The sequence below is a fragment of the Diceros bicornis genome, chromosome 26 (genome assembly GCF_020826845.1).
Source record: "Diceros bicornis minor isolate mBicDic1 chromosome 26, mDicBic1.mat.cur, whole genome shotgun sequence".
Classification (NCBI taxonomy): Eukaryota; Metazoa; Chordata; class Mammalia; order Perissodactyla; family Rhinocerotidae; genus Diceros; species Diceros bicornis.
The window spans coordinates 34871962-34885891 of record NC_080765.1 but is presented as its reverse complement, the minus strand read 5'-3'; the positions used below and the strand labels follow the sequence as shown (position 1 = coordinate 34885891).

General features: G+C 47.0%; 2 protein-coding genes across 2 annotated transcripts in view; one reads left to right on the top strand and one right to left on the bottom strand.

The window, feature by feature from the left end:
• ABCC6 (ATP binding cassette subfamily C member 6) overlaps positions 1-2658 on the bottom strand; it is a 59424-nt gene extending 56766 nt beyond the window's left edge. The window contains exons 1-2 of the mRNA XM_058569973.1: positions 2606-2658; positions 80-142 (exon numbers count right to left, since the gene is read on the bottom strand). The gene's annotated coding sequence lies outside the window, so the exon portion shown is untranslated. The remainder of the gene's footprint in view (positions 1-79; positions 143-2605) is intronic.
• A 28-nt stretch (positions 2659-2686) lies between these two features.
• LOC131422022 (BOS complex subunit NOMO1-like) overlaps positions 2687-13930 on the top strand; it is a 52832-nt gene continuing 41588 nt past the window's right edge. The window contains 6 exon segments of the mRNA XM_058568878.1: positions 2687-2779; positions 2782-3027; positions 6316-6405; positions 8251-8296; positions 11321-11421; positions 12139-12245. Of these exon segments, the coding sequence (XP_058424861.1) occupies positions 2687-2779; positions 2782-3027; positions 6316-6405; positions 8251-8296; positions 11321-11421; positions 12139-12245 (683 nt within the window).

Here is a 13930-nt window from a genome sequence, read left to right as displayed (position 1 = left end):
TATGATATTTTTGCAAAAAAAAAATATATATATATATGCCTAAATTGGGGACAATGGGGAAGAAAGTCAAGTCATTTACCTTCCTCTCTTAGGTCTTAAAGCAAGGTGTGTCCCCAGCCACCAGTTCTTTTTGGAAATGACTCTATGGAACATACATGCATAGATAAAAAAGGTGGAAATGCACGAAAGCAGTGATCACGGGAATCCTAATTTTCTTTTTCCTAGTCTTTCCTTTTCTGTTTTCTTTCCTTCTGCGATGAGCATGTATTCCTTTCAAGATAGAAATGCAGACTCAGCTTTTTCAGACAGACAAGCACAGTGCTCAGTTTGGGTGAAGAATTAAAACCCTCTGCACTCGCCACGTTGCCCTGCTACTTCTCCAGGTCTTGTCCTTATCTTTCAGTCCTGCCTCCTGCAGAGCCTCCACAGCAGGGGTTCCCCGGCCTCGGCCTTATTTACCCCTCTGTTCTGACTTTCCCCCGGCCTGGTCTGGGGCCCAGGCTGTACGCCTTTACTTGCCTTCCTGCCTGGGTCTTCTGGAAGAGCAGGGACACAAGGAACCCACAGATTTGCCTTGAAGCTGACTGGGGCAGGTCTGCTGTTTACACTTAAATCACGTCTGTTTATTCGAGGTGGTTTTGGCAAAGGCTGATGGAAATTATGGGGCAGCTTGAACCCCCCTCACCCTGCAACCTCTCCCTCCAGTTGGCAGTGCCACAGTCCTAGGGCTTAATTTCTTCGTATATTTGAAGACGAATTTGAGGGGAATGGTGGAAATTGGAGGGGGAATGGTCAGGAAACAGGGAGAACACAGAGGAAATGATTTGGGGTGAGCCAAGAACAGAACTCTGGCACCCCACAGCCTACTTTCCAGCTCTCTGAACAGCACATGGCTGCGAGCAGAGCCCTAGACGACTCCCTTTTCCTTGCTGGGCCTCGGTTTCCCGTTCTGAAAGATGAGAAGTTTCCATAGGCCAGCATTTCCTAATTGGTGGTGTGGGGGAAGAGGGAGAATCCCCCTCTGCCCTTTCCCTTAGGGTTCTTATGGCTGGCCAAATAATTAACAAGACAGGTTAGCAGGAGAAAATAATACCAAGTTTAATAACATATACACATGGGAGAAACCAGGGACACTGCGTTTCTCAACATAATAGCAGAAATTCTCATCTTAAATACCATCTTCAGCTAAAGACAAAGGAGGATGTTGGGGGTGGGAGGAGTCAGTTACAGGAGATTACCACTAAAGCACAGTAAACAAGAGTAAGGTTATTATGCAGATTTAAGGCCTCACCTTCCGCATTGATGTTTCTAGAAATGAGGTCATCCCCCCTCTTCCCAATACAGAGAGGGAGATACCTTTACAAATGGAGATTTCCCTTATAAATGTAAATGTTTGTCTGGCAACTCCTTGCAGGGCCATCCAGAGAATGTGGCCAGAGAGACAGAATTTTTGATAAGATGGGCTTGTTGGTGCCTTTCCTATTGTAATATCTATTTTACATTATATTACAGCCATCAGATAGTAACTCCTTCCTGGAACAGATCTTCTATGTCAAATTCTTTGGGCAGTTAGTGGGGGAGGTCAAATATCCGTCAGAGAAAACAATCAAGGTAAAGAGATATATTTCAGGGTGGCCAAATCTTGATCTCCCACAGTGGCTTCCAGCCCGATGGTGATTTGCTAAGACAAACCAGGGATTCATGTTAGGGAGGGTAAAGGGCGTCTGTTTCAATTGTAGTTATGAATAACGAACCTCAGTAAATAAAGCAATTATTTCAATAGTTTCTCTTTATAACCGAACAGTTGAATCTCACTGTATTTTGAGTGATTGCAGAGGAGAAACTGAAATCAGATACGCTCAAGATTAAGATCCTCAGTGGATGTATCATGCCATTGTAGCCACTGTGAAGGTTTTGGCCATCGTATAGTTTACAATCACTGTGATTCATAGTTGTGTATTGCTTAAGTTTTAGCCACAATGGCAAATTCCAGTGGGAAATTTTCTCTCTTAGCTCATCATTTAGAAACAAAATATAAAAACTATCAAAATAAAGCACTTGATTTTTTTAAGGAGCAAAATGGAGGGATTCCAAATATCAGGTCAGAAAAGCAATTTTCATCTATTTTGATGTGGTGACTTGCAGTTAAAATCAGTCTATGTTATACTTATATATCCAATCTTGTGACAAAATACAGCATGCTATTTGAACTTATTTTCAGACAAATTATGCTTCATTTCACCGAGCTAGTTCAAAGTAAATTAAACTGCTTGCATCTGCTATGGGGAGAAAATCCTCCAAATTTGTTTCTATACAAATGTTATTAGAGCTGGGATTAAAATAAATTTTGAATACCTTTAAAAATATTATGCTGAACTTACATGACCTATGTTTTGCTTAAAAAAACTTATTGATCATTTACCATGGAAAAATGCACCTGCTTGTACAAATTCCTAAAGGGGTTTTGAAGATTATATATCACCTGTGAAATATATGGGAAAGTTGTAGGCTACTTCGATCAACAGTCTCTCGCCCTTTCCGGTTTCAGGGCTACTGAATTACAGAGCAGAATTGAACTTCGGAGTTTGTACCCATACACACGCACCTTGCAAATGCACCTGCCAGACGGTGCGCGGAGTCCTCCAGGCCTCCAGAGGGCACAAACGGGCTCGTTTTATTACTGAGCATGCGCCGTAGTCCTCGTGTCCGGGGGCGTGGGCCGGGGCCGGAGCGCGCGTGCGCCGCGGCGGCGGCTGGGCGGGGCCCGGGCTGTCCGCGGCCCGCAGAGGAGGAAGCGGCCGGGCGCGCAGTGCGAGGGGCGGGACTGGGGTCTGCAGAGGGTCCGGCGGCGGAGGCCGGGCCATGCGGCCGCGCGGGGGCTTGGGGCGGCCGCGGCCCGTGGCGGCGGTGGTCGCTGTGGTGCTGCTGCTGAGCGGCGTGGGGCCGGCGCGTGGCTCCGAGGACATCGTGGTGGGCTGCGGGGGCTTCGTCAAGTCGGACGTGGAGATCAACTACTCGCTCATCGAGGTGAGCGCCCGCCCCTCGGGGCGCTCGGTGACCCGAGCCCGTCGCTCCGCCTCTCGGGGCCGCGGGGCCTCGCCTCTGACGCCAGGCCGTTGCCACCGCCGGCCCCACGTGCTAGGGGGCCTTGCCTCTTTCAGGGCTCCGCCTCCCGCGGGCCCCCCGGCATCCCCTCCCCACTGGCGCTGGAGTGGAGGCTCTTCTCGTGGGGTCAGCTCCGGGGTGGGGTGTGAGGGACGCTTTTGGTGACGGTGATGGCGGTTCCTCGCTTATGTCACTCAACACTAAGGATCCCCCGACTCCAGATTCATCACAACCCACACTTCAGATGCCCAGGATCCAGACCCAACTAATACGGAACGCTGACCGTCCCCAGATCTCTTAAAACCCAGTCTCAGCAGGACGCAGACTCCAGATCCCCCAAAACCCATACCCCAGATCCTCAAAACCCAGACCCCCTGAAACTCAGATTTCTCGAAACCCATATTCCAGAGCCTAGAGACCACAAGTCTTATACCCCAAACCCCACAACTCAGATGCCCCAAAAGTTCTAGTCCACCCTTCCTCCAGACCCCCCTGGGATGCTTTTAAAGAGCATCCATTCCCATCCCAGAGATCCTGACCCAGTAGATCTCTGCTGGCGTCTCTGGGGCTGGGAATCTGTATTTTTAATTCCCTCCTTTACTCCCTTGAGACTCCTTTTCCTCTGAAAATGGAGCGTTGTCAGCTGCCCTGATTGCCGTACTGGGTAGTTATTGGAATTACACTCGAGATTTGCGCGGAAGTCTTTTTAAGTTGTAAAGCCCTGTTCAGTTACGTGATTATCAGCCCAGGAGGATTATGATCCAGAAAGCTTTTGTGAAGAGGAATGGAGATAGATGGAGGTAGGAGGGGAAGGTCACTTGTCAGGACAGATGGGAAGGGAACTGAGGGAGGGCTGGGCTTCTGTTTTTGGAGGGCACTGATGATGGCGCAGGAGAAGGGGCTTTGAGAGAGAAAAAAGGAAGAGGCTGGGAGATGCCAAGGATGGGACTGGGGACTGAGACCCCAAAGGCTGTCTGTCTGAGGGCGCACTGGAGCTGCTTCAGCGCTGGCAGCTGGAGGGCTGCGGTGAAGGGTTGACCCAGCATTTTCTACCAAGCGGGTTGCTGAGGACTGGGGGAGGGGAGGAGGTAGCTCCCACACCCCGCTAGCTCCTTGACCTGGCCTTGCTCCAAGTCCCAGTTTTGGTTCCGGGAGGATGGTGTTGGGAGAGAAGCAGCAGAACCCAGCACCATATGTTTCCCAAAGAAGTTAACCAGTTATCACCTTCCAGACTCCTCTGTCTGGGGCTTCTCCACTGGTCTTTGGTCTTGAGAAGTCAGGTGAATCTGCCCACTGGCAGTGGCAGGCTCCTAGGATCTGCGGGTGCCCGTGCCACCTCCTGGATTGCACAGGCATTTCAGAAGCTGCCCTGAAAGGCCTTTTGTAATTTGTAGTTTCCTGGGGCTCCAGGGAGAAAGTGAAGGCAGTTAGAGCTGCCCCCCCCCGCCCCCCGCCCCAGATAGTGACCTTGAGAGCAGAAGGCAGGTTTTGTGACCTAGTATGAAGTGTGTTCCTTGAGCCCTCGGGCTGCTTGTCCAGATGGTCTGAGACACTCACTCTTTTGTAGTTTCTGATTATGAAATCAGACATTTCATATATGTAATTTATATTGTCATCCTGTGTCCTGGTCCTGCTCTATGAAAGAAATGTAAATAATCAAGATATTTCACAATCATTGCTTGATTGTGTTTCTGTGTTCCAGTAAAGCTACCTTCACTCTTCTCCAGCCTTCTTCCCTTCTGGGTTGTTTTTCCATCACATTCGTTCAGTCAGTAACTATTGAGTGAGCCCCTGCGTGTGCTGAAGTCCCTGGTGAGGATATGGCAGGCCTGTGAACAGGGCAGACAAAAATCCCTACCGAAGAAAAATTATATTGGTTGTTAATAGTTTAACAGTCAGGAGATTTCATATTAACAACTACATTCTTGATTTCTCTGGAAAACCAGCTGGTCTTTGGTCTGCAAGACTTGTGTCTTGGGTTGAGTGGAGATCTGTCTTTCTCCCGTTAGATGAAGGCCCGTGACATTACTTCCCTGGCCCCTCGGGACATGTGGATTTTCAGTCCCTGCACCTGAATTTCTTTATGGCCCGTAAAGAAGTTGGATATTTATGGAGTACCTGCAGTTGACAAGGCACTGTCCCAGGCGCTGTGGGGCAGAAGCCGTGATCACCGCCCACAGGGAGGGTCTTTTCATTCTGTTCCTTTCCTAAGTGTGCACTTTGTGAGTTTGCTGTTTTATACGTCTTCTCAGCTGGTATGACGCGACTGTGATTTCCGTATCGTGGCCCCAGATCATTAACATTTCAGAGATGAGGCTCTTGGACATCATCAGATCTACCTGCCTCCTTTTACAGGTGTAGAAACAGGCTCGCGGCGGTTGAGCCACGCCTGTAGCTTTAGAAAGTTTTCCTTGAGTCTAGGCTCTGCCTTGCTGAGGACACCATATTGCCTTTTTCTTCAGAGAGATGTCAAGAGTAGTACAAACTACCTTTTTTTTGAGTCCGTCCTCTGTGCCAGGTGCTGAATGTACATAGATGTGAGTCTGTGCAGCCACCAGGAAGGAGAGTGGCTCTCTTTTTGCTTATGAAGAAACGACCTCAGGAGGTTGAATGACTTCCCCAAGGTCACACAATATGTGGAAGTTCCAGATGTTACTTGTGTCTGGGAATGTGCAGGATGCAACAGTTTTAGAGAGTCCTGGAGGAGAGGACTTATATAGAGTGTCTTTTGATATGTTTTTGTCCCAAGAATGAAAAGAGAAAATTAGAAGTTTCTAGATGAATGTTACTCCAAATATTGGGAATTTTTTTTGGGTTAATAATGCAGATCCCTGGGCCTCACCACAAACCTTCTAGTTTAGAGACAGAAGTGGGGCTCAAGAAATACATTTTAACAAGCACTTTAAAATAGCAAAATTTACAAATTTATTTTAGACCCAACCGTATTGAGACCGCCACTAAAATAAACTGAGAAGCATTGAAAAATATGACTTTTGGGGGTGGACTTTAGATGGTTTCTAACCTGAAAAATATTGAATCACTTTATTTTGGGGGTGCTTTGTTATATTCTCTGTTCCTAACGCCTGGTGTTAATAGCAGCGTATAGCAGATCCTCAGTGATGCATATCGACTGAATGCACTCAGGCGTATCGTGCATAGCTAATTCTCAAAGATGATATTATGACTTCTCTCTTTTTCTTTCCTTTCTAGATAAAGTTGTATACCAAGCATGGGACTTTGAAATACCAGACAGACTGTGCCCCTAACAATGGTTACTTTATGATCCCCTTGTATGATAAGGTAAGAGGAGAGAGTACGTTAGTCTTTTATGATGGGAACTCGTTAGGGTGGCCCACGGGGCTGCGCTAACCAGGAGAAGGAGAACGGCCTTTCCCACATGAACAAATGCTCGTCTGTTTTGTAAATTATAAGTGGAATACGGCAATTCTGGCCACATTCTGAGGGAGACAGCTTATGAACTGGTTTGACTGAATACGGTGGTTCTCTGTCTCCAGGGACATTTGGCAGAGTCTAGAGACATCTTTGGTTGTTACAGCCGTGAGTGAGGGGGGTGCCAGCGTTATCTAGTGAGGAGAGGCCAGGAGTGAAGCTAGCCGTCCTCTCCTGCTGTACAGGACAGACCAAATGTCGGCAGTGCCAAGCCTGAGAAACCCTGATGTAATAGAACCGTTTACTGGCAAGCAGCTTAAAATATTATTTTAAAAAATTATACAAGTAATTTGTGAATTCATGAGCTTTGTGAAAAAAAAATCAAGGTCTTTAGAAGTATGTGAAGTAAATTTCGTCTTTTATCCCCCAAATCCCCCTCCGTCTGTAGTGATAACCTCTGATAAAAGTTTTGGTGTGTATCTTAACAGGCGCTTTCTCTGTATTTATAGTTACAGAGATATCTGAGAATACACATGCATATCCATATATGCAGACACACACACCTGTGCATGTAGATGGGTATCTGTGCATAGCCAACTTCCGCCCCCATCCTCCCCACATTTCAACTTTTTATTTGGAAATATAGATTCACAGGAAGTGGCCAGAATAGTCAATATACATAGTTTTGATTTTGATTTTTTAAAAAATACAAATGGAATCAAACAATAGGAATTATTCTACAATTTGATTTTTTTCCCTATGGTAATATCTTGGCACACTTTCAATATCAGCATGTATAGATCCACCGCCTTCCTTTTAACGGCTGCATAGTATGTCAGAGTCAAACCACAACTAATTTATTTCACCACTTCTCTATTGATAGACATAGAGGCTTTTCCTAATTTTTTAAATTATTATTACTAACAACACAGCAATGAATATTCTCAAACTTACATCTTTATGCACAATACATAGGATTGATTTCCAGGGGTGAACTAGCTGGGTCTTGAAATCTGTGTTTTTTTTTTTTTTTTTTTTTTTGTGAGGAAGATCAGCCCTGAGCTAACATCCATGCTAATCCTCCTCTTTTTGCTGAGGAAGACCGGCTCTGAGCTAACATCTATTGCCAATCCTCCTCCTTTTTTTCTTCCCCGAAGCCCCAGTAGATAGTTGTATGTCATAGTTGCACATCCCTCTAGTCGCTGTATGTGGGACACAGCCTCAGCATGGCCGGAGAAGTGGTGCGTCAGCGTGCGCCCGGGATCCGAACCCAGGCCCCCAGTAGCAGAGCGCGTGCACTTAACCGCTAAGCCACGGTGCCCTGTTTTTGTTTTTTTTTTTTTTTTTTTAGCTTGAGATTGTTTATCTCGAGAAACCAGGGTGTGTGAGTAAAATCTAGTTTTAAGAATTGCCTTTTGTTCCTGAAGACACCTGCTGACCCCAGGAACCTTAGGCATATGAGGGGTTAATAGGAGACTCCATTAATAGTGTGTCTGGCATCAAAAGACAGTGAGTGGCTAAAGATAGTGTCTTTAGAACTCTTTGATGGGTTAAATGGAAGCTTCTGGCATTCAGCTTCAGCTTGTCGAGTCCGAAGGGAATCAAAGAGCTCACTACCATTTACAAGTACAAAGTTTATGCTTGGAATTTCATTTCAGGTGTAAAAATTCTAGATTAAATGATAGCACTGAACTAAATTAAACTAATTGAAGGGTCATCAGTTCTCAGTCCTTTACATTTTTTTCCCCCTTTCAGGGAGATTTCATTCTGAAGATCGAGCCTCCTCTAGGGTGGAGTTTTGGTAAGTTAACTGAATCAGCAGACGTAGTCTGTAAAGGATTAGATTATATGCTGAATATTAACTTGACTGTTACAGACTCTTTCTAGACTGTATTAAGTTTTCGTTTCTAGCGTGGAAGAGGGTTTTTTCCCCCATTTTTACATTAGAGTGGATTGAATTTACCTTAGACCTGCTTACAGTTTTCTGTCTTTCTTAAAATAGGCGTCTTTTCTTTGTACCTCTCTCAGGGAGCTCTGCTTTTGCGGTAGGACGGTATATAGAGGTCAGGAACGGGGACTTTGTTCCTGCCCCAGGACGGCTTGTTTCTTAGCCCCTCAGTGTCTGTCTGTCTGTCTGTCTTTCTCCCTGAGCTAACGTCTGGTGCCAGTCCTCGTCTTGGCTTGTCTAGCTGTGTGTAGGTCTGTGCCCGGGATCTGAACCTGCGAACCCCGGGCCGCTGAAGCAGAGCGCTCGAACTTAAGTGCTACGCCACCAGGCCGCCCCCCACCCCATTGTTTTTTAGTGAGTTAACTGCAACATTAAACATTGTGAGATTTGACATAAAAGTCCAGATCTACCTCTCTTAAGAGATCAGAAGATCTGGCAACCTTGGGCCTTGCCAGCTCTCTGAGGACCTTGGACGAGTCACTCCCCCTGGGTTGGTGTCCATCTCCTCATGGGGAGCCAGCAGAGTAATAGTCCTCGCCTCACAGGCTACCTGGAGGATTAATGGCCAGTGTATTTATGTGTTCAGAATGGCTGGCACGTAATTGGCAATTAATTAGTAAATTCTTAAAAGCAGTCCTTCTGCACACATGTGAACAAAAGCTCCGAACTTTCCTGAGGTAACTGCCGGTTGGCACAGTTGGAGAGGTGGGAATGGGGTTGAGATCCGGAGTAAGGGTTCTGTTTTGACAAAGCTGACGTTTTTGGGAGAGCAGAGGCTCTGGACGTCATGATCCAAGAGTTGTGTGTGATGCCAGTTCTGTGGCCTGGGGAAAGGCGTGGGGGCCACACTGTGCCTGTCAGCCTTGCTGGTGAGTTAGAGAAGGAACAGTTGAGCCTCTGCCGCCATGAAGGGTGAGTGAGGCTCAGGTTGCCGACAGCTGATTTGGCTCTGAGAGAGAAGTCCTTTTTCACTTTGTAGTCGGGGGACGCCTGGCTGGGCTTTCCAGAAAGCTGGAGGGGACGCAAACCCAACTGATGGGTAAGGCCGAGGTTACAGGTGGGCGGCCTGTGGGAGTGTTTTGTTTGAGGCCCCTCCCTCCTATCAGTGCTTTTTCTTTTGATAAGCTTTTTTACTGAATTATAACATACTTTCAGAAAAGTGTACTCATCGTAAGGGTATCTCTTGATGAATTTTCGCAAGGTGAACGCAGCCACGTAACTGCCAGACGGATAATGAGAGAGAACTTGACCAGCACCCCAGGAGTGCCCCGTCCCAGGCGCTCGTTAACTGCTCCACCCCACCCCATCCCACCCCACAGGGGCCTTAAAATTACAGATTAGTTCAGTCTGTTTATATAAATGGAATCATGCAAGGTGCATTTTTGTGTCTGGTGTCTTTCTCTCAGCATCGTGCATGAGATTCATCTGTTGTCACGTGTAGCTCTAGCTGGTTCTGTCAATTGCTGTACAGAATCCTGATGTATGAATATAAGCAATTCATCCCTTCCACTGTTGATGGCCGTTTGGATGGCTCCCCAATTTCGGCCGCTAAGAGCAGTGCTCCCATGCACATTCTTGCACATATCTTTTGTTTCACGTGGGTTTGCACTTCTGTTGAGTATGTACCAGGAGTGAAGTTGCTGAGTGATAGGATTTTTACACGTTCAGCTCTAGAGGTCTGGCCACACCTCCAGAGTAGACGTAGCACCTTCTGCTCCCCCAGCAGCGAGTGAGCGTTCCAGGGGCTCCACAGCCTCGCCAGCACGTGGTGTGGTCAGTCTTTTTGTTTCAGCCATTCTGCTGGGGATGTGGTGGTGTTTCGTTGTGGTTTTGATTTGCATTTCCCTGATGGTCAGTGAGATTTCTTATATGTTATTGGGCCGTTTGGATTTTCTCTTTTGTGAGGTGCCTGTTCAAGTCTGTTCTCCATTTTTTCTTGGCATTTGCCCCTGTGTGTGTGTGTGTAATTCTTCGTTTTACCTGAAATTCTCTTGATTTTCTCATTTTTTCTCTGCTTATCACTCTGCCTTTTTCCTAACCTTTTCAAACCTCAACTTTAACCCTTGTTATAATGACTCTTCAGTTTAAAAAAAAAATAGACTTAGTTGTTAATATTGGAAAATTGGGAGATGGCACATAAAATCCAGATTCCCAGTCTTTTCGAGAGGCTGGACGCTCTGGCAGCACTGGGCCACGTGGCAGGAGTCGGTCGGAGCTGAGTAGTGGCTTCTCCTTTCTCCGTTTGCTGGAGTCCACACTTGGCCTGTCTGCTCACTTCTTCCCCGCTGCTTCCCGTAGGCGTTGGAGTTCATGGTCCTGGTTCGGTGTGGCTGAACCCTTGCCCTGGGTCAGGGGACAGAAGTGGAGCCAGACTTGTGGGGGTTGAATTGGGGCTCTGTCACTCACACGCTCTGTGACTTTGGCAGATCCTTTAACCTTTCCGTGCCTCAGTTTACCCCTCGTTCAACTGCGGCTATTCCTACCTAGCTCTTAAGATGGTTGTGAGGATTAAGTGCGCTTAGCTCAGGGCCTGGTCTGTGGTCAGTGTTCAGGAAATACAACTCTTTGGTGCTCCCTGAATTTTCCCTGGGACTCCGAGGTGCAGCTCAGCTGAAAGACTATTATAATAAAGTGTGTTACGCTCTAAACACTGGTTCCCTCTGGGGCGGGGAGCCGGTGTCCAGGGGTAGGGGTGGGAGGGAGACTTTCCCTGCCTACCTTTTGTTCCTTTGGATTTTGAACCAAGTGTATTGAGTGCTCAAAAATAAATGAAACAAAAGCTTACCGATCAAGTGTGTCTTACCCAGACAGTTCCATCTTATCCCAGAACTAAACCTGCTCTGTGTCTCGTCCCCTGTCCCCCCCTTCGTTCCTCAGAGCCAACGAACGTGGAGCTCCACGTGGACGGCGTCAGTGACATCTGCACCAGGGGTGGGGACATCAACTTCGTGTTCACGGGCTTCTCTGTGAATGGAAAGGTGTGGCTTCAGGATTGGTTCTTTCTCACGTTTGCTCTGTAGTGTGTACTAAGTCTTCTCTCACCTTTAAAAAAGTGGGACTCCTAAACCTGGGGCTTTGATCCCACAGGGGACCCTCAGATAAGCTTCAGGGGAGTCTGGGAGCTCAGTGAAATGGCGTGTAAGAGGGAGTGGTGTTTGCAGGGCTCCGACCTAGGTTGCTGGTCATTCCCCTGCGGGAGGAGGGGCTGTTAGCATCTAGATGCCAGGGTGGCCTTTTACAGGGACGGGCTCTGGGGAGTTACTTTCCCTCCCCCGCTGCAGCGCCCAGGCTGAGATGTGTGCGTCTCCTTGCTGTCCTTCCTGCACGGCGGGTTTCTTTCTCCTCTGCTTTTACGCTGAGTGAGGCCCTTTGGTCCCGGCTGTGTGTGTGGGTTTCTTGTTAGATGGGGATCATGGGTATTTATTCTTTCTCAATACTTCGTGAAATAATTGTGCATCTTTAACTGATGGTGCTTAGATTCAGTGAAACAAAGTATGATTTTACTGTTACTATTTCCTCTCCCAGCCCCTCAGCCCTCCCTGGGAAGGGTATCCGTGATCTCTGTCATCATTTCAAAGGAATCTTGACCCAGAGAAGGTTATAGGCCCCACGTGGGGGGCGTGAGCAGGATAGGCAGTGCTGCTGAGAGGGGAGCTTTGCCGTGGCCTACATCCTAACCTCCTTCTCCACGGCAGGTTCTCAGCAAAGGGCAGCCCCTCGGTCCTGCGGGAGTCCAGGTGTCTCTGAGAAACACAGGGACCGACTCGAAGATCCAGTCCACAGTTACACAGCCTGGTGGAAAGTGAGTCACGCCGGGGTCGCCTGCCTCACAGCTAGAGCGGGGTTGTGATGGGGGCGGGGGCAGCCTTGGGTTTGGGAGGCCTGGGTTCAAATCCTGATTCGGCCTCTTAACTTTGGACAAGTTCATGCCCCTCAGGGCCTCAAGTTACTCCTCTGTAGAATGGGAGTCACTTGACCCATTGCATCTGGCATTGATGGGATGATTAAATAGGTAACGCCCAAATAGGAGGTAAAGCACCTACTGCAGGGCCTGGCACGTAGTGGGCCTTCATTTAACGGTTGGGACTGGCTCTGGAGCCCGACACCCTGGGTTTGAATCCTGGTTCCACCATTTGCTAGCAGGTGACTTAAGGCCTCTGGGCCTCAGTTTCCTTATTTATAAATGATGATAATCATGGAACCTACCTCCTAAGGTTATTGGGAAGATTGAATTATAATGTTGTTGCTTCAAACTGCCTGGCATGGAATATATGCTTAATATATGGAATCTGTTCACTCGATATAGGTCAGCTCAATTATGATTTTTAAAAATCATTTTATCACTATTACATCAAAATCGTTTTGTAGTTAGAACTGATGGCTATTGGATTAACCTTGTTGAGTCAAGTTTAAAGCATTTATTTAATGGATTTATATTGTAGGGTTGTAAATGTTAACAGATGTGCCAAGATAATACCAGAATAGTTCCATCTGATAATTTTGAAAGCATTCACATCATTACTAACTACTTCAGTGTACAAAATGGACTGAACCTCAGAATGGAAGTTTATAATGAGTCTGTCAGTAAGTCAGCTAATTTTTAAACAATGACTGTTGAAATTATTTTTCAGTTTTGAAATAACATTTACTCCTATGTGATTGATGCCTCCCCAACCCTGGTCTAGAAGGAATGTGGAGTGTTCATTTTCTCTAGGCTGGTGGTTTGCTGTGGACCTTGTTGGGAAAAGTAACTTGACCTTTCTGACTCTCATTCATCTGCGCTAACTAAAACAACGACAGGAACTTGCAGAGGTGGAGGCTGAATCTTACTAAGATCACATTCCAATAGTAACGTCAGTTTCTTTGCAGCAGAGTGGTTTCCAAGCCCTCTCCAGTTATTACAGGCAGTACTTGATATAATAAAATACCACCACTGAAGGAGAAATGCAGTGCCTTTTGTAGTTCATTTAACTAGAATTGGCCCTCTCTTTGTCCGGTGCTTTGCAAAGTTAACGGGTTAAATGTGTCAGAATCCTGGTGGCAGCCTTTCCAGCCTTAGCTCATCCCAGTCTGGTCTCGGTCTGCCTGTAGCTACTGGGTCAACTGCATCGGCTGCTGGTTTTGTCACAGTTGCTTTGCCCAAGAACCCAGGGTGGCTTATATTTATTTCTGATAACAGATTTAAACTCTGTTGTGTAGGATTCAAAGCTTGTCATTTGCCCTGTGTCATCTTGTGTTACGTCCGCCTCAGCCTGTCTGATCTGTTCTCTGTTCTCTACACACGGCTCCTCCCTTCCCACTTCTGGTCCTGTGGCACTTCCCTGCCCTTCTCCTTGCCTGTATGTGCCTATTGCTCTGTCAGAACTCTCTTGAATGTTCTGTGACTGATCCCTGCTAAACCACGTGACTAGTTTCTAGGCTGAAATCCCTGGGGTTAAGGGAAGCGTAAACCCCACTTTCCATCAGCACACTGAACACCTGTCCTTG